The sequence below is a fragment of the Carcharhinus amblyrhynchos genome, chromosome 28 (genome assembly GCF_965287045.1).
Source record: "Carcharhinus amblyrhynchos chromosome 28, sCarAmb.v2.hapA, whole genome shotgun sequence".
NCBI classification, from domain to species: domain Eukaryota; kingdom Metazoa; phylum Chordata; class Chondrichthyes; order Carcharhiniformes; family Carcharhinidae; genus Carcharhinus; species Carcharhinus amblyrhynchos.
The window spans coordinates 10636698-10660549 of NC_137351.1; the positions used below are offsets into that span (position 1 = coordinate 10636698).

At 44.4% G+C, this 23852-nt stretch overlaps 1 protein-coding gene across 1 annotated transcript; it reads left to right on the forward strand.

Moving 5' to 3' along the window:
• The first annotated feature begins 462 nt into the window (after window positions 1-462).
• On the forward strand, window positions 463-12023 carry LOC145359462 (calmodulin-like protein 4). The gene is made up of 5 exons (XM_080214019.1): window positions 463-560; window positions 652-682; window positions 7619-7759; window positions 8361-8549; window positions 10357-12023. The coding sequence occupies exons 1-5, from the start codon at window positions 558-560 to the stop codon at window positions 10452-10454; spliced, it is 462 nt and encodes a 153-aa protein (XP_080070145.1). The 5' UTR covers window positions 463-557; the 3' UTR covers window positions 10455-12023.
• The last annotated feature ends 11829 nt before the right edge of the window (window positions 12024-23852 follow it).

Here is a 23852-nt window from a genome sequence, read left to right on the forward strand (position 1 = left end):
GGGTGTGTGGGTCTGTATGTGGGTGTGTATGGGTCTGTGTGTGAGTGTGTGTGGGTCTGTGTGTGGGTCTGTGAGGGGGTGTGCAAGTGTGGGCACGTGTGGGTGTGTGTTTGTGGTGTGTGTGTGTCAATATGTGGATGTGTTTGTGGGGTGTGTATGGGTCTAAATGTGGGTGTGCATGGGTCTGTGTGTGGATGTCAGTGTCTGGATCTGTGTGTGTGTGTGTGTGTGTGTGTGTGGGGAGGGGGTCTGTGTGTCAGTGGGTCTGTGTGTGTGGGTGTGTGTGTGTGGGTGTGTATGGGTCTGTGTGTGGGGGTGTGTGTCAGATGAATTAACAGCTGGTAGCTGGAATCTGACCCTGTGGGAAGTCTGATCATGTTACCATGGTGACCAGGGTATTTATTGCATCCACTGAGCATTATTCATTGTGGATTGGTGGACTTTAGACTTTAATCAGATAGATGGAAGGTAAGGCAAGCAGTTCTGGATTGCAACGAGAGAGACAAACACGGTGTTAAAGAGAAAAAGAAGAAAAAGGGAGACAGCAAAAGAAGAACATGGTAAAAACAAACCAGGAGAAACCCAACGCTTGCAAAATAATTCACTGTGGAAAGCACGGTGTAATCATTTTCTCTCTTGTTCCAATCACAGGCAAAATTTCTCACACAAGATGAAATCCAGGGTGAGTATAACCCTTATTTACGACAAGTATGGTTGTTTATTTCTTGAAGGTAAATGGAGGCCGCACCAAGTAAACTATTCTCCTGTAATGGTTGGGCTTCCCCTCCTCACTCCTTCCTCCAGAGCCTTCCCCAAACCATGGCCTGTAACTGTCTCTTCAAACTCCTCCGCCACGTTACACCCCTCCCCTTCCAAACCAATTTCAACTTGGTCCCTTCAGCCAAGATTCCTGGTTCCTCCCCTACCTCTCCCGGAATGTCAATTGCTGCAATGCGCCTCAGGAAGGGGCTGGGCAAGTGGAAGCCACTGCAAATAAATAAACGTCCGTGTGTATCTGGGGCAAGATCCAATTGATTTGTTCAGATGCCACTAGTAAATGGACAAAGCTTTCAGAGGAGCAGGGGTCTTAGAAGCAATCAGATAATCATGTGTACCATTCCAAAGGAGGCCATTTGGCCCATCAAGCTTGCAGCAATCCCACTCAGCCCCTCTCCCTGTGACCCCACATATTTACCCTACTAATCCCCCTGACACTAAGGGGCAATTTAGCATGGTCAATCAACCTAACCTGCACATCTTTGGACTGTGGTAGGAAACCCACGCAGACAGGGGGAGAACGTGCAAACTCCACACAGACAGTGACCCAAGGCTGGAATTGAACCTGGATCCATGGAGCTGCGAGGCAGCAGTGCTAACCACAGTGCTGCCAAGTGATGGGCTGAGTGGCCTCTTCCAGCACCCTGGGGATTCTATGGGACTTGGCTGCTCGAGCTCCTTAGGGAAATCATGATGTTTTGCCTCAACTCTACTTTCCTTCCCTATCCCTTCAGTTGATGCCTGGGCCATTTACCCACTGCTGCCACTTTGACCCCTCCTCTGGCAAGTGTAGAGGGCACGCACCAGAAAGCCGAGATGACAGGCAATTTTCTAAATCTGTTCCTGGTCCCATCCCCCAATTCCCTTCCTGCAAGCTTGGGTAGATTCCACCCACAGTCTTTCTCTTGGCTGCTCTGCTGATGCATTGGCCAGAAGCTGCTGTGTACAGGATGGTACCTTAGTGAAAATCAGAAGGAGGAGCATAATAAGAGTTCAGCCAGCCTCGCCTGTGTATAGTAAAGGGTTAACATCAAAGACACACCTGGTGCTGATGTAATGATGATGTCAGAGCACATGATCGACTAGTAAGATCTTGAAGAGAGCCAACGCTCTGACCTTGTGTGGAGGTCCAAATGTGCACATACTTGCTGTAAGGGGAAGGCAGTGGCATAGCAGTATTGTCATTGGACTAGTAATCCAGAGACTCAGGGTAATGCTCTGGGAACCCGGGTTCAAATCCCACCCATCTGGTTCACTAATGCCGTCCTTACCCAGTGTCCAGACCCACAGCAGTGTGGTTGACTCTCAACTGCCCTCTGAAAATGCCTAGCAAGCCATTCAGTTCAAGGAGTAGCTAGGGATCGGCCACAAATGTTGGCCCAGCCAATGACACACATGTCCCATGAATTAACCTTCGTATGGAAGGTAAATAATATTGAAAACAAATATTTGAATATTAAACTTGAAGAAAATGGATGTCCCACAGGGTTTTAAATAGACACCAGAGCAAGGGCTTGTATTTTATCAGATGAAGTAAAATGGCTTAAACAGATCCATAAAGGGCAAAAGAGTAACAAGGAAGAGAGTAGGGCTTCTTAAGGATCAAAAAGGTTATCTGTGTGCGGATCCGCAAGAGATGGGTAAGATCCCAAATGAATATTTCTCATCAGTATTTACTATTGAGAAAAGAATGGATGTTAGGGAACCTGGGGAAATAAATAGCAATGTCTTGAGTGTTCAAATTAAAGAGAAAGAGGCGCTGGAAATCTTAAGGCGCAACAAGGTAGATAAATCCCTGGGACCTGATGAAGTGTGTCTCAGGATACTGTAGAAGGCTACAGAGGAAATTGTGGGTCCTCTAATTGAGATATTTGCATCATCGATAGTAACAGGTGAGGTGGCTGAAGATTGGAGAGTGGCAAATGTTGTGCCTTTGTTTAAAAAGGGCTGCAGGGAAAAGCTTGGGAACTACAGGCCAGTGAGCCGCAGATCTGTGGTGGGTAAGTTGTTGGGAGGGATTTTGAGAGACAGGATCAACAGGCATTTAGAGATTCAAGGACTGATTAGGGACAGTCAGCATGGCTTTGTGAGTGGAAAATCATGTCTCACAAATTTGATTGAGTTTTTTTGAAGGGGTAACCAAAAGGTATCGATGAGGGCAGTGCAGTTGATGTTGTCTACATGGACTTTAGCAAGGCCTTTGACAAGGTACTACATGGTAGGTTGTTGCATCAGGTTAAATCTCACAGGATTCAGGGTGAGGTAGCTAAATGGATACAAAATTAGCATCTTGACAGAAGCCAAAGAGTGGTTGTAGAGGGTTGTTTTTCAAACTGGAGACCTGTGCCTCAGAGATCAGTGCTGAGTCCACTATTATTCGTCATTTATATTAATGATTTGGATGAGAATATAGGAGGCATGGTTAGTAAGTTTGCAGATGGCACCAAGATTGGTAGCATAATGGACAGTGAAGAAAGTTATCTCCAATTGCAACGGGATCTTGATCAATGGGTCAGTGGGCTGACAAATGGCAGCTGGAGTTTAATTTAGACAAATGCGAGGTGATACATTTTGGTAGATTGATCCCATAAGATTTAACCTGATGCAACAACCTGTCATGCTGTACCTTGTCAAAGGCCTTGCTAAAATCCATGTAGACAACATCAACTGCACTGCCTTCACCTACCTTCTTGGTTACCCCTTCAAAAAAACTCAATAAAATTTGTGAGGCATGATTTTCCACTCACAAAGCCATGCTGACTGTCCCTAATCAGTCCTTGCATCTCTAAAATGCCTGTAGGTCCTGTCTCTCAAAATACCTTCCAACAACTTACGCACCACAGAGCAGGACTTACTCAGTTAATGGTAGGGCATTGGGGAGCATTACAGAACAAAGAGATCTAGGGGTACATGTTCATAGTTCCTTGAAAGTGGAGTCACAGGTGAACTGAGTGGTGAAGGCGGCATTCGGCATGCTTGATTTCATTGGTCGGAACACTGAATACAGGAGTTGGGACATCTTGTTAAGTTGTACAAGGCATTGGTAAGGCCACACTTGGAATACTGTGTGCAGTTCTGGTCACCCTATTATAGAAAGGATACTATTAAACTAGAAAGAGTGCAGAAAAGATTTACTAGGACGCTACTAGGACTTGATGGATTGAGTTATAAGGAGAGGCTGGACAGACTGGAACTTTTTTCTCTCAAGCATAGGAGGCTAAGGGGTAACTTTATAGGGGTCTATAAAATAATGAGGGGCATAGATAAGGTAGATAGTCAATATCATTCCCCAAAAGTCGGCGAGTCTAAAACTAGAGTGCTTAGGTTTAAGGTGAAAGGGGAGAGATACAAAAGTGTCCAGAGGGGCAATGTTTTCACACAGAGGGTGGTGAGTGTCTGGAACAAGCTGCCAGAGGTGGTAGTAGAGGTGGGTACAATTTTGTCTTTTAAAAAGCATTTAGATAGTTACAGGGTTAAGATGGGTAGAGAGGGATATGGGCCAAATTGGGTAATTGGGATTATCTTAGGGGTTTAAAAAAAAATGGCAGCATGGACAAGTTGGGCCGAAGGGCCTGTTTCCATGCTGTAAACCTCTATGTCTCTATGAGATCACCCGATAACCCCCAGATAAAGGCAAAATACTGCAGATACTGGAATCTGAAACAAAAACAGAAAATGCTGGAAAACCTCAGCAGTTCAGACAGCACCTGTGGAAATGTTGCTCTGATGAAGGGTCGTCTCGATTTGAAACATTGGCTCTATTCTCTCTCCACAGATGTTGTCAGACCTGCTGCGATTTTCCAGCATTTTCTATTTTTTACCTTTTAACCCCCATCTATTAAATTACAAAGTGCTCGGGTGACACAAAGTGGAAGGGCAGCTAATTGAGAAATCCTCCAGCCTCTCTTTTTCATTCAAGAATTAAGAATGCTGCCCTACTCAGCAGAGACGTAGGCCTACAAGTTAAATTAATCTGTAAGGTGGAGGAGATTGCTGATGAAAATTACATTCCAAAATAAATTTGCAGATTTGTTGACAGGGTCAGGAAAATGAAAGATTAAATAAGCGCATCCTCCTAGGCAATGACGCTAAACCAATCCTACCCAGGCCCTCTTCCCCATCGCCCCACATATTTACCCATTAATCCCTCTAACTTACGCATCTCGGGACACTAAGGGGTAATTTAGCATGACCAATGCTAACCAGCACATCTTTGGACGATGGAAGGAAACCGGAGGAGACTCACGCTGACACGGGGAGAGTGTGCAAACTCCGCAGAGACAAAGATCCAAGCTGGGAATTAAACCATACCCCTGGCGCCGTGAGGCAGCAGTGCCGACCACTGTGCCACCATAGTTGATCATGCTTCTGCTTAGTGTCTTGGGTGTTTTACGCTGTTAAAGGTGCTATATAAATGCACGTTGTTGTTGTCATCCTGCATTCAGTGACAGAACCATTGGCTAGAGGTCCTAGGTGATCCCGTAAAGCATTCATTGCTTTCTGGCTGGGTTTTCTGATCTCGATCCTAGTCACTATTATCATTCCTACCTCTGCAAATGAAAAAAAATCTATTATCCTATAAGGGTGACCAAATATAATATATAATATAAAATTAGAAGTTTATATAACTAATTTTAATTATAGAAAATTAGTGGTCACCAAACATAACATATAATAGTTCCTCAAAAATATATATATTGGTGTAAATATATAGAAGTCATTGATAAACACTTGCTTTTGTCATATTAAAGACTACAAAGATTTCAGATACGTTCCACAATCAACAAAAGCCTTAATCTACAGGAAAGTGGGTAATTTAGCAAAGATACCAAGTTCATTTATTAGTCACAAGGCTTACTTTAACATTGCAATGGAGTTACTGTGAAATTCCCCTCATCGCCACAGTCCGGTACCTTTTCGGGTACACTGAGGGAGAATTTAGCACAGCCAATGCACCCTAACCAGCACATCTTTCAATCTGTGGCAGGAAACCGGAGGCTACCCACTCAGACACGGAGAGATTGTGCAAACTCCACACAGTGACCCGAGGCCAGAATCAAACCCGAGTCCCCAATATTGTGAGGCAGCAGTGCTAATCACTGTGCCATCCTAAACAAAGGCTGTTTAGAGGAAAATTCTCTAGTAATAAGCAGCAGCTTCAGGACAGCAGCTAACAAAAAAAATGGAAGGCAGAACACGCGTGCAAAATAAAGATCAAACATAATACATTGATCGAATTTCTCAGGCACCCTCAGAGTAATAGAAATGATTAATTCCAAAGATACTTAATCAGTCTAAGCATAGGGCAGCTTTGTAGCTCAATCCCATATCAGGTGTTTCAGGCAAAGCATTGTTCCATAGTCTTTGATAACTGTCAGACGCTGTCTATTATTTAACACATTACACTTGATCCACCCAGGCAGCTGCAAATCTGAGCTGAGAAATCGATGAAGGTTCGGGTTAAAGTTAGAATGGCACTCTTTACATTCAGATAAAGACCCTCTCTCATCACCCAAATACACAAAAGAATTCAAAATGAACGCAGGGAGGGTTTCCAGTGTGCTAAATTGTCCCTTAGTGTCAAGGGGATTAGCAGAATAAATACATGGAGTTACAGGGTGGCGCCTGGTGGGAACGGCCTCCTTCTGCACTGAAGGGATTCTGTGATTCTAGATCCCAAGTCAGGCAGCCAAAAATCCTGAGGTCATTTAGAGCTTATTTGCTACAAGTTGAGCAAACTTGTGCGGATTGGAAGGTGCACGTGGATTTACAATTGCAGCTTAGGTGAACCTAATTATGAGCTTTGTTTTATACTAAAAAAGGATTTTAAGAGATTTTGTACTATGGCTAATATAAAATGTATACACTGGGGAGTTGAGGTCATCGGTTTATAAAGGTACGCTGTAATGCCAGGCTTACCTGTGTGGATATTTCCCTCTGGTTTGCTGCCCTCCTCCTCTGAAGATTTGTCTCCTGGTCTGTGTGGAGTTAGCTGATTCCAGTGAAGGGGTGGGAATTCTCCAGAGTCTCCAGGCTGCACAGAACCACAGTCTAACAGGAGACAACTCTTCAGAGGAGGGGGGGCAGCAAACCAGAAGGAAATATCCACACAGGTAAGGATTTAGCCTGGTGTTACAGCGTACCTTTATAAACCAACGACCTCAATTCCCCAGTATATACGTTTTAAATCAGCCATAGTACAAAATCTCTTAAAATCTTTTTTTAATGTAAAACAAAGCCCATAATTGGCTTCACAATTGTAAATCCACATGCACCTTCCAATCTGCACAAGTTTGCTCAACTTGCGGCAATTAAGCTCTAAATGACCTCAGGATTTTTTGGCTGCCTGACTTGGGATCTAGAATGATAGAATCCCTTCAGTGCAGAAGGAGGCCGTTCCCACTAGGCCCCACCCCTGTAACTCCATGTATTTACCCTGCTAATCCCCCTGACACTAAGAGGCAGTTTAGCATGGCCAATCCACCTAACCCACACATCTTTGGACTGTGGGAGGAAACCAGAGTGCCCAGTGGAAACCCTCTCAGACATGGGGAGAACGTGCAAACTCCACACAGACAGTCACTCAAGGCTGGAATCAAACCTGGGTCCCTGGTTGCTGTGAGGCAGCAGTGCTAACCACTGTGTCACCGTGCCGCCCCTAAAAAGAATGGCCACATTAAACACAATTCACCTCAGCAGCAGGATAATGCCCCACGTTGTGTAAAATGCGCCACTGTGATGATGATGTTAAGTGATTCTTGTGCACAGGAAAACATTTCCAAGTCATTTACGCTGATGCCACAGAGTGTGCTGTTACCAATATCCCATCTGCTTTCTTCAGAATTCAAAGAGTGCTTCTCACTGTATGACAAGGCTCACAAAGGCAAGATTTCTGCTGGAGACCTGATCACAGTGATGCGATGCCTGGGCACTAAACCCACACCAGGAGAGGTGGACAGACACTTGCTGCATCATAAAATAGGTAAATACAATTGTTACATAAAACTTTTAGCACAAAAACAGACCATTTGCCCCCATTGGTCCATGCTGGGGTTGATGCTCAGTCCAGTCTAACATCCTCAGAATAGATGTTAACGGGCTATCATAGAATCCTACAGTGTAAAAGGAGGCTCTTCAGTCCATTGAGTCTGCACTAACAACAATCCCACCCTTGTCCTATCCCTATAATCTTATATATTTACCTTGCTAATCCCTGACACTAATTTACCGTGGTCAATGAACCTAACCTTCTGAACATCCTTGAACCATGGGAGGAAACCAGAGCACCTGGAGGAAACCCACGCAGACATGGGGAGAATGTGCAGACTCCACACTGACACTCACCCAAAACTGGAATTGAACCCAGGTCCCTGACGCTGTGAGGCAGCAGTGCTAACCACTGTGCTGCCCATAAAACAAGGCTGAAACATGTGTGCATGCAACCAGGGAGAAGGAGAACTTCAAGCAGTATAACCTGGAGATACATGCATGTAGGCTGGGCTGCAGGGAGAGGTGAGGAAGTTACAGAGCTGGGGGTTAAGGAAGCCGCTGACCTTTCTGATCTGGTGTCCTGTTGTAACCAGAAAGGAGCGGCGAATTGGATTTCTCAACATTTCTTACCATCATTCACCAACAAAGGCAGCAAGAGGATCCAGAGAAGGAGATCCTAGAAGCCATGCTTATGACAGACAAAGAAAAAACAGGCTTCATAACAGCAGCTGAACTGAGGACAAAACTGACAAAACTCGGAGAGAAATTGACCAATGAGGAAGGTGAGGAACTACAGAAAATAAACTAATGTTTTTGTTTGAGACAAATTTCCTGCCAGAACTTGCATTTAAATAGCGTCTCATACTACCAATGAAGTACTTGCTGAACTGTTGTTGGGCGTGCGGCAGCCAACTTGTGCATAGTAAGATCCCACAAACAAGCAATTAGGTAAAGGTTTTAGTGATGTTAGTTAAGGGATAGATATTGATCAGGCACTGGGAGGACTCCCAGCTCCTCTTCCAGTTGGGCTATGGGATCTCATACACCCCTCCCCCCCTCCCACCCCGTCCGCCCCCAAGTCATGGCACCTCCGTGTAGCATTCCCTCAGTGCTGCATTGAGTGTCAGTCTAGATGCTGCGCTCAAGTCTCTGGAGAGGGATTTGAGCCCATGATAGTCCGTCCCAGTGGTCAGAATATTACCAAAGCTGACAGCGTCCCTTGTCTTCATATTTCCAGTTGCTGGTTGCACAGAGGCCAGGAGGATTCTGACACCCTGTTTTCTATCCCTTCTCCCACATTCCTGAAACAACAGCCACTTGGGTGGGAGCACCAGTCAGTGCCTTTCAGATTACATTCACTTTGACCGGATCGATTGCTGGGAAGTGAGGGTTTAGAGTTTATTTATTAGTGTCATAAGTTGGTTTACATTAACACTGCAATGAAGTTGCACACTCAGTGCCTACTGGGGTACACTGAGGGAGAATTTAGCATGGCCAATGCACCTAACCAGCACGTCTTTCAGGCTATGGGAGGAAACCGGAGCATCCGGAGGAAACCTACGCAAACACGGGGGAATGTGCAAACTCCACACGGTCAGTGACCTGAGCCGGGAATTGAACCTGGCGCTGCGAGGCAGCTGTGTTAACCTCTGTGCCGCCCCATCCTTGCTGAGAGGTGAAGTAAATTAGGTGAATGTTCTCTGGGGTTTCGAAGAATGAAAAGTGATTGACTTGTAGCAAAATCATCCTGAAGGGGGCTTCACAGGGTAGACACGGAGATATTGGCCAGAATTCTCCACCTGATCACACCCCATCACTACTGCCAGTGAGCACAGAGAATTCGGCGCTCAGCTAAATCTCCATTCACTGCAGCAGGACTGGAGAATCTCAGCTGCGGGCGAGGCCGGAGAATCTCAGCTGCGGGCAAGGTTGGAGAATCCGGCCCTTCGTCACCTCTGGCTGGGAGATCTGGAACATGAGACAGAATAAGGATAAGAGGTTTGTCATTTAGAACAGAGACAAGGAGAAATTTCTTCACTCAGAGGGTTGATAGTCTTTGGAATTCGCTATCATAAAGGGTTGTGGAGCTCCAATGTTCAGTAGATTTGAGGCTGAGATAGATGTACATTTGATCTCTCAGATACTTGAGAGAAATGGGGAGTGGGTGAGAAAATTGAACAGATGATCAGCCATGAACAGATTGAATGACAGTGCAGGTTTGAGGGGCCGGATGGCCTACTCCAGCTCCTGCTTTTTTTATGTTCTCATGTTCCCATGAGAGTCAGTGGCTAGAAATTTCCCACGTGGCCTACCACGGGAATCGTAGTGAGCGGGACAGAACCACACAGAGATCCATTGACCTCGGGTGGGAATTTCCAGTGAGCGAGGCTGGAAAATCCTGCTCTGTGCCTTTGGAAGAGGAAAGGGAAATCGGAGATTGGGGAAGTAATTTATCGGTTTTAATAAGACAACAGAAACAGGTTTCTGGATGGGTGAAGTTATTTTTCTGTATTTCACACACAATGATAGAAAGAGATTAAAATTACAAAATATAAACATTGAACTAAACTGTGCCAATCAATCTTACAGTTGATGACCTCTTGCGAGGAGCAAATATTTCCCCAAACGGCATCGTGAGATATGAAGAATTCATTCGGACAATCACTTACCCACCAACAGATTACTGAGCTTTCTCCGAACAGGACACTGAGGAACGCTGATACCACAACTCACTCTCCCGATGTTAAATTATTCACTCAGCTGCAACCCAACTGAAGATCAGACACTTGTCACCACAAACGTCAAGATAAATACAGTTGAAGGAGTTCTTTTGGTTTACCTTGAAAGAGTTTTCTTCATGGCGGTATCCACCTCTCTCTGAAATAAACTCTCTTTCTCTCTCCTACTTTTCCCAGATTCCATTCCAGGTGTTAAGCAAATTCCATGTGAAGCAGAATGGTATCTTTTTCACTCAGTCTCAGGATGTGGACATCGCTGGCTATAACCCGCCCCTAATTGCCCATGAGAAAGTGGTAGTGAATTGTCTCTTGACAACTGGGTGGCTCACTCGGCCATTTCAGGGGGGCAGTTAAGAGTCAACCACATTGCTGTGAGTCTGGAGTCACATGGAATTGGGTTATGGATGAGAATCCGGCAGATACACGCTCGCCACGATCAACTTCCTGATACTATTCCGAAATTTGCCTTTCACCAATTGGTGCAAGCCCTGTCCTCCTGATATGCTTAACCACGAGGCGGCCTTCTCATAATATGGCTTTCCCATGATATTCAATATCTTTGAATCTGCTAAAGTCCCCTCCATTGCCTTCTATCAGGACAGGGGGTTTTTGGCCTTTTACAACAACAAAAACAACAACTACTCCATTTAAGGAGTGCCTTTTACATAGTAAACCTTACCAAGATGCTGCACAGAAAGTTTATCAAACTAAAATAGACACCATGTTTAGCGATATTAGGACAGATGACCACGAACTTGGTCGAGGAGGTAGGTTTTAAGCAGCTGACAAAAGGAAGACAGAGAAGGGGAGATGTAGAGTAGTGGAGAGGTTTAAGGAGGAAATTCTGGAAATTTCGGCCTTGGCAGCTTAAGACAAGCTATATGAAATTTACCACACAGAAACCAACTGGCCCAACATTCGACCTAATTAATCCATGGCCTCCTCCCATTCTACTGCTTGTCTTCGTGGTGCCTTGTTAGTATTTACTGTCATCACATTGATCAGAATGGCATCTGTTGCCATCCCCTAAGAAACCATTCAGTGTATTAACCCGCATGGCAGTGATCTCTGTAGCCAGACCAGATCCCTAAAGGTCACCACAGATTCTCACACCTGAGGATCCATGGTGATCTGGTGGAGTTATATTGTAGGAGTCAGCAAGTGCATTGTGAAAAGGAGGGAAATACAAAAGACTCTGCAGTTCTGTGGACAGGATAAACCTTGATAAACATGGGGGTCCCATAAATGAGTTCATGGGCAGAATTTTCCTGGCACATTCACCCAAGATTCATAAGATCCTGCCTGAGGCCAACAGATGATGCCATTCTCTGAGCCTTGCCCATCCCCGGAATCGGGGCGGGTGTACCAGTAAAATTCCGGCCCACATCACAGATGATGACACATCCCAGCCCTGAACAAGAGGACTCTTCAATGGAACTGTCTGCATTGGTCTCACTGCCATCATCTTATTCCATGTTTAAAATATTCTCAACAGGTTCACTTTGTTTTGTGTGTCTTGCAACCTGAAATATGTCTTTAAAAATATAAAATCCATGAAATAAAGGCAATTTGTGTGAAGTGTGTACGTTATTAAACCTTTCTTCCCTGGCAGTGATCTGCTCTGGTCTCCCCAGGACTGGGTAAACGTTTCATTCTTCAGCCTTGCTGAAGGATCGTTAGCGTAGTAAGGAGATGGTTCAATGCTCTCCCTGCTCCTGGGTATTTACAACACCCCTCAGTTTCTTCACATTATTTCAAAAGGGTCCCCCCTGCTAGTATTCAATTATGCAGCCCTGCAATTCGACAATTTCGGGAGAAAATTGGGGCAGGAAATTATCAAAACATAGACCAGAATTTTCCAGCTCCTCCCACTGGCACGATCTTCCAGTCCTGCCAAAGTCAACAGACTTTTGAATGGATTGTCACATTCTCCAGCCTGCCCCCAACCTGACAGGGCTGGAAAAGTTTGTTCACATCATTTACAGCACAGACAGAATCCACATGGCCCAACGGGTTCATGTTCCACACGAGCTTCCTCTCTAACCAAGCTCCATCAGCATAACCTTCCATATCCTTCCCTTCATGCATTCATACAATACCAGTGATGTGCTGCCTAAGGGGAGACCCTCTCCACATTTCTCCATGCCTCCAGTCTTGTGTTTTCCTCTTTCGTTGCTCCTCGGACCCTCGCATTTCAGTTTCAGATGGTCAGTGGGCAAGAGGTTTCCTGTCGCCTTCCTTATGTCTGCTTAAAGGAAGCACAAGTCTGAAGAATCCTTCTTCTGTAGGCAGTCGCTGTCCCTCAATACTTGAGTTTTCCCACCATTGGCACCAGAAGTTCACCGGTTCCACGTAAGTGGCCAAGAGCTTGAGATCCTTACCCTAGGCCTGGGCAACTTGCAAAATGACAGAGGTGATAACCCCCTCAGATGGCCTTGCTTCTCTGAAACAGTTTACAGCCTCCTCCTAAATATGTCTATGATGTTTTTTATCTAATCCGGGTGCTCCGGTTTCCTCCCACAATCAGGCTGGGTGGATTGGCCATGCTAAATTGATCCTAGTGTTAAGGGGATTAGCAGTTTAAATATATGGGGTTATGGGAATACGGTCCGAGTGGGATTGCAGACTCAATGGGCTGAATGACCTCTGTAAGGATTCTATGATTTGATTCATTATTGTCATATGCATTGGGATACAGTGAAAAGTATTGTTTCATGCCTTCTATACAGACCAAGCATATTGTTCATAGAGTACAAAGGGGAGAAGGAAAGGAGAGAATATGTCTGGGGTGCTTGGGGTCCCTGATTATGCTGGCTGTTTTTCCGAGGTAGCTGAAAGTGTAGACAGAGTCAATGGATGGGAGGTTGATTTGTGTGATGGATTGGGCTTCATTCATGACCCTTTGTAGTTTATTGCAGTCTTGGGCAGGGCAGGAGCCATACCAAGCTGCGATACATCTGGAAAGAATACATTCTATGGTGCATCTTGTGGTGGTGAGTTCCACATTCTCTCTGATCCCTGGGTCAAGAGGTTTTCTCCTTAGTTTCCTCACTGGGACACATCTGTGACTATCACTGATACACAGGTATTTTTTAAAGTGCTTGAATGTTCCTATTTCCCAGCCTTTTGTAAATTAATAAGCCACACAAAGAATGCTAACCAGAGGCTATAAGTGATATGTGGAGCTAGGTTGTCTATTGGGATCTTATTGAAGGGAGATGCACGCTTGAGGGGCTGAATAGCTTAGTCAGAGGAATTGGCACAGTTCAATTGTTTCTTCAAACTCAGGAATCCATTGCCGTACCTCACCCCCATCAACATCATCAAAGGGAGTATTGGGTCCAAGGGGTGCAGTAGGATAGTGGTCATGTTCCTGGATTTGTCATCCAGGCTTTTGAAACATATAATCCAGAGAACGAGTTCCAAATCCCTCATGACAAATTTCGAATTTGAATTCAACTGGAGTCAGGATTTAGCAGCTAACTAACCATTATTACAGACTCAGGTTTTTCATATTATTCTATAATGAGGATCTGAGATTGACACCACTTCACACAGAATGGAGTTAACTTAATACTTGGCAAGGCTACTTTAGATTAGATTCTTTGAACAGTTAACACTTTAACAGCTTTGAATGACCTCTATGTCCAAGAATATTTAAATTCTATTACTGTATTCTGTACTAAGCTCTTAGCTTCATCCAATCCTATCCTTCCAAACAGAGACAGAGCCCGAATTTGTATCCTTCATGAACACTTGTGCCACCTTGACAGAATCTGAAGGTTAACATCCCTCCATTGTTCGATTCCTTCTTTCTCTTGGATGGCCTTCTGCTATTTCTACTGCTTTGGTTGCTGAACCTTGAACAGAAACTGTTCCTATTCCAATTCTCCTCTTGCATCTAGTGGCTCACTAAGGCAGACTTATGCCCGTTTCCATAGCTTGCAATTCCTGGATCACATTGCTAGTCTGTCACCAGGGATTTATAGCTTTAGGGGCAGCACTCCACATCAAGTGTGGCTAACAAGAAGTCTCTCCCACTCTTAGGGGTAGCATAGTGGCACAGTGGTGGGCATTGCTGCCTCTCAGCGCCAGGAATCCAGGTTCGATTCCCAGCTCTGGTCACTGCGCAAAGTTTGCACATTCTCCCCGTCTCTGTGTGGGTTTCCTCCAGGTGCTCCTGTTTCCTCCCACAGCCCAAAAGATGTGCTGGTTAGGTGCACTGCCCATGCTAAATTCTTCCTCAGTGGTGTCAGAGTGTGGCAACTAGGGGATTCTCACAGTAACTTTTTGCAATGTCAATGTAAGCCTACTTGTGACACCAATAAATAAATTTTAAACCACCGTTCAGCCATTGGCGTTTGGAAGGATTTGCAGTTTGACATTCTCAACCTGTTTGGCCACATTATGAATACAGCAGAACACATACTGTGATAGTCTTTAGATGTCTGACTGTTCAAGACTCCACCTGACTAGGTGTAGTTAAGAGAGCAACACTCTCACCTCTGAGGCAGAATGTCAACCCTACCCCCAGGGACTTGAGGCACAAAATCTAGGCAGGTATTCCAGTGCCATACAGAAGGAGTGCTGCACTGTCAATTCTTTTGGAGGAGGCTTTAAACTGCCCCTCAGTTGGATGTGAAAATCCCACAGAAACATTTCAAGGAAGAGCTATGACATTCGCCCTGGTGTCCTGGCCAATGCTTATCCCTCCTTCAAGCAGCTGATCTGATCATGGGGAAATCTGTGCAAATTAGCTGCAAAACAATAATGACAAAACCTCTTTAAAAAACCGGCTTAACGGGAAGACATGACATTGTAAAAGATGTAATATAAATACAAGCCTGTCTTTAGACTTTTCATAGGATCACAGAATCTCTACAATGCAGGAGATCTTTCGACCCATTGAGTCAGCACCGACTGTCCAACACAGCATCTACTCCAGGTCCACTCCTGTCCCCGCCCTGCAACTCCATGTATTTACCCCACTAATATTTTGGGATACCAAGGGTCAATTTAGCAAGGCCAATCCACCCAACCTGCGCATCCTTGGAGTGCAGGAGGAAACCGGAGTACCTAGAGGAAACCCATGCAGACACGGGGAGGACGTGCAAACTCCACACAGACAGTGACCCAAGCCTTTTATAATCTTAATGTTAGGGCTAATTCCCCAAAACAGTTTGAAGAAACTGCAATGTTTTGTACTATCAGTTATATAAAGTAAGACCTTTTTTTCATCTATCTGTATTGTGACCACCTAGAGTGGCACTCACCCTTGTAACAAGGATATGTCCTTTTATTGTTGAAAATTATTTTTCAATTTCCAATTTACTGGAATATTTGTCACTTGAGTCAGAGCAAACTGCTTAAAAATGCAAGGTCACGTCCTAAGAAGTGGGAGAGAAATTAACAAATCATCCTCAGGGGAGTGTGACGAGAAAAAAATTTCCTCTAATCCAGCCACCCACCAAAACTTGTCACTAACTAAGGGGGAACGTTGAAATGCAAAGTACTGGTTACTGAAACAATGGCTGCCACTGGAAGGCACACCCCTAACCACTTGGAAATACACAATGGGTGGAGTATTTTGAGGCAAGGCTAGAGCCACTGGAGAGAGATTGCAAGTGACGCAGATAGTGTCCAGAGGAAACAAACCAAAGGCTTCTCACTCCCTCTCTGTTGTTTTGGAATAATTTATTTCACTTGATTTGAGAAGACAACTCTACCAGAAACCTCCCAGCAAACTGAGAACTGATAATAATCACAATATTGCCGCATCTTCGATACTTGATTGCATTCACAAAACAAGCTAACCTGAATTGGATATAATATTTAAAATCTATGCTTCAAGGATAATCAAAGGACACTTAATTCTTTATTCTTTTCATTTGTTTTCTTGGACTTGAATTTCCCTTATTTCTGATATCTGTATTTGTGCATGTGTGTAAGAGAGTATGTGTGTGTGTGTGAGAGAAAATGTTTGTGTGTGTCAGACAGTGTTTAAGAGAGTGTGTTGATGTATGTGTTAGTGTATGTATGTTAGTGTGTGTTTGTTATAGTGTGTGTTTTTTTGAGAGAATGTTTGTGTACGTGTGAGAGAGAGAGAGTTTGACAGAGTACCTTGGCGTTTGTGTGTTTTTGCATGTGCGTGTGTGTGTGAGAGAGAGAGAAAAAGAGTGTGAGAGTGTGTTAATGTATGTGTGTTTGTGAGAGAGTGTGTGTGTGTGTGCACGAGAGAGAGTGAGTGTGTTGGTGTATTAGTGTGTGTGAGACAGTAGCTGGAATTTCACCGCCACACCTGCTCTGGAACCTGGGCGGGCAGAGCTTACAGAATGGAATTCCCCATTGGCGTTGGACGGGATTTTACAAGCCTCGCCCAACCAGTGTGTGAGAGTGTGTGAATGTTAGCCTGTATGTGAGAGAGAGAGAGAGAGAGTGTGTGTGTGTGTGTGTGTGTGTGTGTGTGTGTGTGTGTGTGTGAGAGAGAGAGAGAAAGTGTGTGAGATAGTGTGTTAGTATGTGAGGGTGTGCAAGACTGTTAGTTTGTATGTGTGTGTGTGTGTGTGAAAGAGTATGTGTTAGTGTGTGTGTGGGGGAGAGAGAGTGTGTGTTAGTGTGTGGGTTTGAGAGTGTGTTACTGTGTGTATGTGCATGTGTGTGTGCGTGTGTGTGCGTGAATGCGCGCACACGTCTGTGTGGTGTGTGTGGGGTGGGGGGAGGGAGGCTGAATAGCTTCATAAGCCATAACTTATCATGTTTTTATTATTTTTCTCAAATTTAGTGGTTAATAAAGTTTCTTGCTCTTTGACTCAAGAAAACCTTGTTTGATTGGCTCCTTAAATAGTTAACTACATTTTTATTTGGAAAAGGCCTATCCTCATAAAAATAAATCAAAACCTTATTGGCTCCAACTCAGGAAGCTGAGTTGGGGGGAGCCAGATTGTCCTGTCTCGCTCTGGACTGAAAGATGTCGAGAACCTGCCATGAACAACTTGCAACTCATTGGCTAAGAAGTCAGAACTTGGAGAACTCCACAACTTCCACCTTTCACCTAAATTCAGACCTGCTAATGTCAGATGTTATCCAGACAAGGCAGCCATTCATGCTGTGGCCCTGACTGCCTCTACAGCCAGGCTCCCAGATACAAGAGCTCTTTGTTCCCTCCAGCTTGTTGTCTAAATTTCCCAGGGGTCAAGGGTTAACTTCTGGTCTTTCCCAGGATTCGGCCGTTTGGCTCAGAAGGTGACCTTTCTGTGGCAGTTTTTACACTATTTTTTCCCTTGTCCATCTCATTGCCTTGCTGTCTGTCAAGTGTGTTAAGGAACTAAACCTATTCAGAACGAGTGTCAGGAAACATTGGGAGTGGGTGGTGGGGGAGGTGGAGGAGGATCTGCAGGTGCAAGGGGGCACTGCTCACATGAAGAAAGGCTAATCATTTCCACAGAACTGTACACCACAGAAAGGGACCATTTGGCCCATCCTCCCTGTGCTGGCACCTTGAACGAGATATTTGGTCATTGCCACCTTGCTACTTTGCACTATTTTCTTATTTAAATCTTTAAACTATTCCACTTTCAATGTTAACTCTTGAAGCTGCCTGTACTCGCTGCATAAAAGCGATGTCTCCTTATCTCATTTCTGCTTATTTTGCCAGTTCATGGAAATAAGGCTTTCAGTTACCAATCCTCCTGTCATTGGAAACACTTATTTCCAATTAATTTATCAAAAGTCCTTTTTTTTAATTAATTCCTGGGATGTGGTCATCATTGGCTAAGTCAGCATCCATTGCCCATCCCTAATTGCCCTTGATCTGAGTGGGATTGTCATTTCAGAGGGCATTTAAGAGCCAATCACGTTATGGATCTGGAGTCACATGTAGGCCAAACCAGGTAAGGATGGCAGATTTCCTTCCCTAAAGGGCATTAGTGAACCAGATGGGGTTTTACGACAATCGACAATGGTCATCATTAGACATTTATGTTGTCTGTCTCTCACAATTTCATAAGCTTGTCTCTTCCAGAAAGACCCCACAACACCACCCACCTCAAAGCAAGCAGCAACCGTGGCAGTGGCACAGTGGTTAGCACTGCTGCCTCACAGCACCAGGAACCTGGGTCAGCTTGGGTCACCCTCTGTGCAGAGTCCATATATTCTCCCCGTGTGTGCATGGGTTTGCTCCAGGTCCTCTGGTTTCCTCCAAAAAACTTGCTGCTTAGGTGCATTGGCCATGCTAAATTCTCCCTCAATGTACCCCAACAGGCACCAGACTATGGTAGCTAAGGGATTTTCACAGTAACTTCATTGCAGTGTAAGCCTACTTGTGACACTAATAAATAAACTTAAACTTTAAAACCAAATACCTCAGTACAGCCTTAAATATCCAAAGGTTTGGGAGGGCACCAATGAAGGAGTGGGGAAAGCTGATCGTAAATCAGTCTATAAACATTGAAAGCAGTGAGGGGACGGCAAGGATTCTTTTTGTCGCAAATATAACACTTCATTCATAAAATATTTGAAATAAACATTACAAAACATTTCAAATTGTCAAAAGAAGAACGTGCAATGAAATTTACATTCTCTACAGAGATGAGGATTCACTCTGAACTACTTTAACACTGCACTGAGAACATTAAAAACACTTCAATGTTTTCATTACTGATTACAATGTTGTACCAATTACATACATCAGTCACGTCACACTCTGGGTGGGATTTTCTGGCCGTGTTTGCCCTGAAACGGAAAATCCCGCCCAAAATCGACATACTTTTCCACGGTCTGCCCTCGCCTGCTGTGATTCCCGTGTGGGCGAGGTGGGAAAATTTGCCCCTCTGAGGTGCTTTACGTTAACTGAAAGCTCTACCACTCATTATGGAATGCAGGTACGTAGGAGCAGAAGGCTATTCATCCCCTCAGATCCATTCCACCATTCAGAAAGGGTCGAGAGCTTCAAGTTTTTAGGTGTCCAGATCACTAACAGTCCCTCATGCCAACACTATAGTTAAGAAAGCTCACCAATGCTTCTACTTTCTCAGAAGACTAAGGAAATTTGCCATGTTAGCCACGATTCTCACCAACTTTTACAGATGCACCATAGAAAGCATTCTTTCTGGTTGTATCACAGCTTGGTATGGGCTCCTGCTCTGCCCAAGACCGCAAGAAACTACTAAGGGTCATGAACGAAGCCCAATCCATCACTCAAACCAGCCTCCCCATCCACTGACTTTGTCTACAGTTCTGTCAGAAAAGCAGCCAGCATGATTAAGGACCCCACACACCCCAGATATTCTCTCTTCCATCTTCCTCCATCGGAGAAAGATACAAAAATCTGAGATCACGCACCAACCGACTGAATAATAGCTTCTTCCCTGCTGCTGTCAGACTTCTGAGTGGACCTTTCCTGCATTAAGTTGATCTTTTTCTACATCCTAGCTATGACTGTAACGCCACATTCTGCACTCTCTCATTTCCTTCTCTATGAATGGTATGCTTTTTCTGTATGGTGCACAAGGAAATCAAATCAAATCAGTTCAATCATGGCTGATTGATAGCTCACCCTCCATTTTGTGCCTCATATCATTGATGTCCATTCTCTGACCAATCTTACGCTCCATGATCAGTGAATCATAGAATTCCTGCAGTGCAAAAGGAGGCTATTCAGCCCATTAAGTCTGCGCCGACCTCTGACAGAGTATCTTACCCAGGCCCTATCCCCATAACCCCATATATTGACCCCACTAATCCCCCTAACCTACACATCTTTGGACAGTTCACCATGGTCAGTCCATCTAACCTGTACATCTTTCAATTGTGGGAGGAAATCGGAGTGCCTGGAGGAAACCCATGCAGACATGGGGAGAACGTGCAAATTCCACACGGACAGTCGCCCAAGACTGGAATTGAATCCTTGTCCCTGGTGCTGAGCCAGCAGTGCTAACCAGCCATGCAGCCTCAAAGGAAATCTGCCATCCTTACCTGGTCTGGCCTACATGTGACTCCAGAGCCACAACAATGTGGTTGAATCTCAACGACGCTCTGAACAAGGGCAATAAATGCTGGCCAACCAGTGACATCTATGTCCCACAAATTAATAAAAGTACATTCTTACTGTATTCCTGAAGGAAGAGGGGGGGATTTCCTAGCTCTGATCCATGAGCTTTACTGAGGCAGCTGGTCTAAGGTTGCCAACCTTCCCAGAATGTCCAGGAATCTACTGGAATGGGCACCAAGCTCCCGGCGGCCAAAGAAAGCATTCCAGGAGATTGGAATGCCGATCTCTCAGTCCAAGTGCTCTGTGTGTACAGAATTCTCTACTCTTGGTAAGTGTATCACAAGGAACACATGCTCCAATTCAACATGCAGCAACTTCTGCACAGAGACACACATTGTTCCCTTCCCAGTTGGTTCTGGCTGGGAGTCCGTGCTGTCTTCACGGTTACTGGCATGCATGTACCTCTGTGTCCCAGTGCATTCTGTCTGTATCACAAAACAAACAAGTTTCAGCTGAGTCTATTTTAGGTTTACTGTGCGGAAAAATAAAATCTTTGCTGCCCACGATTTACTTTCCACCATTAACTTCGACCTCAGTGAGATCCAATGTACCAAACGTGAGGGACTTCAGAGCGAGGATCAAAGACACAGAAATGAAACAAATGGGAAGTCTCCAAAAAGATGAACAACTTCAACATTCGTAACAAGGAGCAGGAATGAGATCAGAAAAGGGCAACTTTCATCTGCAAAGTTTTAGCACTTTAGGTTTACACCTGTTTAGTGAGATAAATAACCTGTTTTTCCTGTTTCTTTGTCCAAAGCTGTGTAGGTTAGGGGGATTAGTGGGGTAAATATGTGGGGTTACTGGGATAGGGCCTGGGTAAGATACTCTGTCTGAGGATTTTTTTAATCCAACAGGTTGCCAACTCATTCTATTGAATGGGTAGTTTTCAGATGTCTAGCTTGTTTCCAAGTCGGTTAGTAACCACTGGTGGGTGTAACTAGAACTAGAGGGCATAGCCTCAAAATAAGGGGGAGCAGGTTTAGGACTGAGCTGAGGGGGAACTTTTTCAACCCAAAGGGTTGTGAATCCCTGCCCAGTGAAGCAGTTGAGGCCATCTTGCTGAATGCTTTTAAGGCAAGGATGGATAAATATTTGAATGGTAAAGGAATTAAGGGTTATGGTGAGCGGGCGGGTAAGTGGAGCTGAGTCCACAAAAAGACCAGCCACGATCTTATCGAATGGCGGAGCAGGCTCGAGGGGCCAGATGGCCTACTCCTGCTCCTAGTTCTTATATTGTTATGTAGGGATCCATTATTAAAGATGAGATCGCTGAGCACTTGGAAGTGCATGATAAGGTAGGACTGAGGAAACATGGCTTTGTCAAGGGGGGGTCTTGTCTGACAAATCTGTTAAAGTTCTTTGAGGAGGTAACAAGGAAGTTAGATAAAGGAGAACCAGTGGATGTGATTTATTTAGATTTCCAGAAGGTCTTTGACAAGGTGCCACATGGGAAACTGTTAAATAAGTTAAGTGCCCATGGTGTTAAGGGTAAGATCCTGGCATGGATAGGGGATTTGTTGACTGGCAGAAGGCAGAGAGTGGGGATAAAGAGGTCTTTTTCAGGGTGGCACCTGGTGACTAGTGATGTGCCTCAGGGTCAGTGCTGGGACCACAACTTTTCATAATATACATTTTCGATTGGAGGAAGGAACTGAAGGCGCTGTTGCTAAGTTTGCAGATAATACAAAAATATGTAAGGGGACGGGTGGTATTGAGGAAGCAGGGGGTTGCAGAAGGATTTGGACAGGTTAAGAGAGTGGGCAAAGAAGTGGCAGATGGAATACAATATGGAAAAGTGTGAGGCTATGCACTTTGGAAGGAGGAATGGAGGTGTAGACTATTTTCTAAATGAGAAAATGCTCAAGAAATCAGAAACACAAAGGGACTTGGGATTCTCTTAAAGTTAACATGTAGGTTCAGTCAGCAGTTAGGAAAGCAAATGCAATGTTAGCATTCATGTCAAGAGAGCTAGAATACAAGAGCAGGGATGTACTTCTGAGGCTGTATAAGGCTGTGGTCAGACCTTATTTGGTGTATTGTGAGCAGTTTTGGGCCCCATATTTAAAGATGGACATGCTGGCCTGGGAAAGGGTCCAGAGGAGGTTCACAAGAATGATTCCTAGAATGAAGAGCTTGTCGTATGAGGAACAGTTGAGGAGTCTATTAGAGTTTAGAAGGATAAGGGGAGATCTTATTGAAACTTACGGGATATTGTGAGGCCTGAATAGAGTGGACATGGAGAGGATGTTTCCACTCGTAGGAAACACTAGAACCAGAGTCAGAACCTCAGGCTAAAGGGATGAACCTTTAGAATGGAGATGAGGAGGAATTTCTTCAGCCAGAGAGTGGTGACTCTGGGGAACTCTTTGCCGCAGAAGGCTGTGAAGGCCAGGTCATTAAGTGCCTTTAAGACAGAGATAGAAATGTTCTTGATTAATAAGGGGATCAGAGGTTATGGGGAAAAGGCAGGAGAATGGGGATGAGAAAAATATCAGCCATGATTAAATGGCAGAGGAAACTTGATGGGCCAAGCAGCTTAATTCTGCTCCTATGTCCCTATGTCTTATGTTCTATTCCCTAATCAACTCAACGAGTTACATCCTCACAGAATTCCAGTAAATTTGTCAAACACAATTTCTCTTTTGTAAATCCATGCTGACTTTATCTGATTAGGTTATTACTTTACAAATACTGTGCTATGACAATCTTGATAATGGACTATAGCAACTTCTCCAGTACCGATGTTAAACTCACTGGTTCATAGTTCCCTGTTTTTTCTCTATCTCCCTTTTTGAATAGGGGGCTTAGATTAGCTACCCTCCAACCTGTAGGAACAATTCCTGAATCCAAAGAATTTTGGAAAATGATGACCAATGGACCTATTATTTCTAGGGCCACTTCTTTAAGTGCTCTGTGATGAAGATTATCAGGACCCAGAGATTTATCTGCCTTCAATTCCATTAATTTTCCCAATCTTTACTAATACTGATTTCCTTCAGCTCCTCTCTAAAACTTGTTTTTCTCAGTTCTGATACATTATTCACGTCTTCCTTTGTGAAGACAGAAGCTAAGTATAAATTTAGTTCCTCAGCCATTTCTTTGATCCCTGATTTGAATTACCCCATTTCTGACTGTGAGGAGCTGACATTCGTTTTTGTCAATCCTTTTCTCTTTACATACCTATAGAAACTTTTAATCAGTTTTTATGTTGCCCAATAGCTTAATTTCATACTTTATTTCCCCTTCTTAATCAATCGCTTTGTCTGCCTTTGTAAAATTTTAAACTGCTCCAAATC

Bases quoted from the DNA above. Each gene is read 5' to 3' on its own strand.
- LOC145359462 (XM_080214019.1), top strand. The intron at 7,760-8,360 runs GTAAATACAATT...TGTTGTAACCAG, and splicing joins CTTGCTGCATCATAAAATAG to AAAGGAGCGGCGAATTGGAT. The intron at 8,550-10,356 runs GTGAGGAACTAC...TCAATCTTACAG, and splicing joins GAAATTGACCAATGAGGAAG to TTGATGACCTCTTGCGAGGA.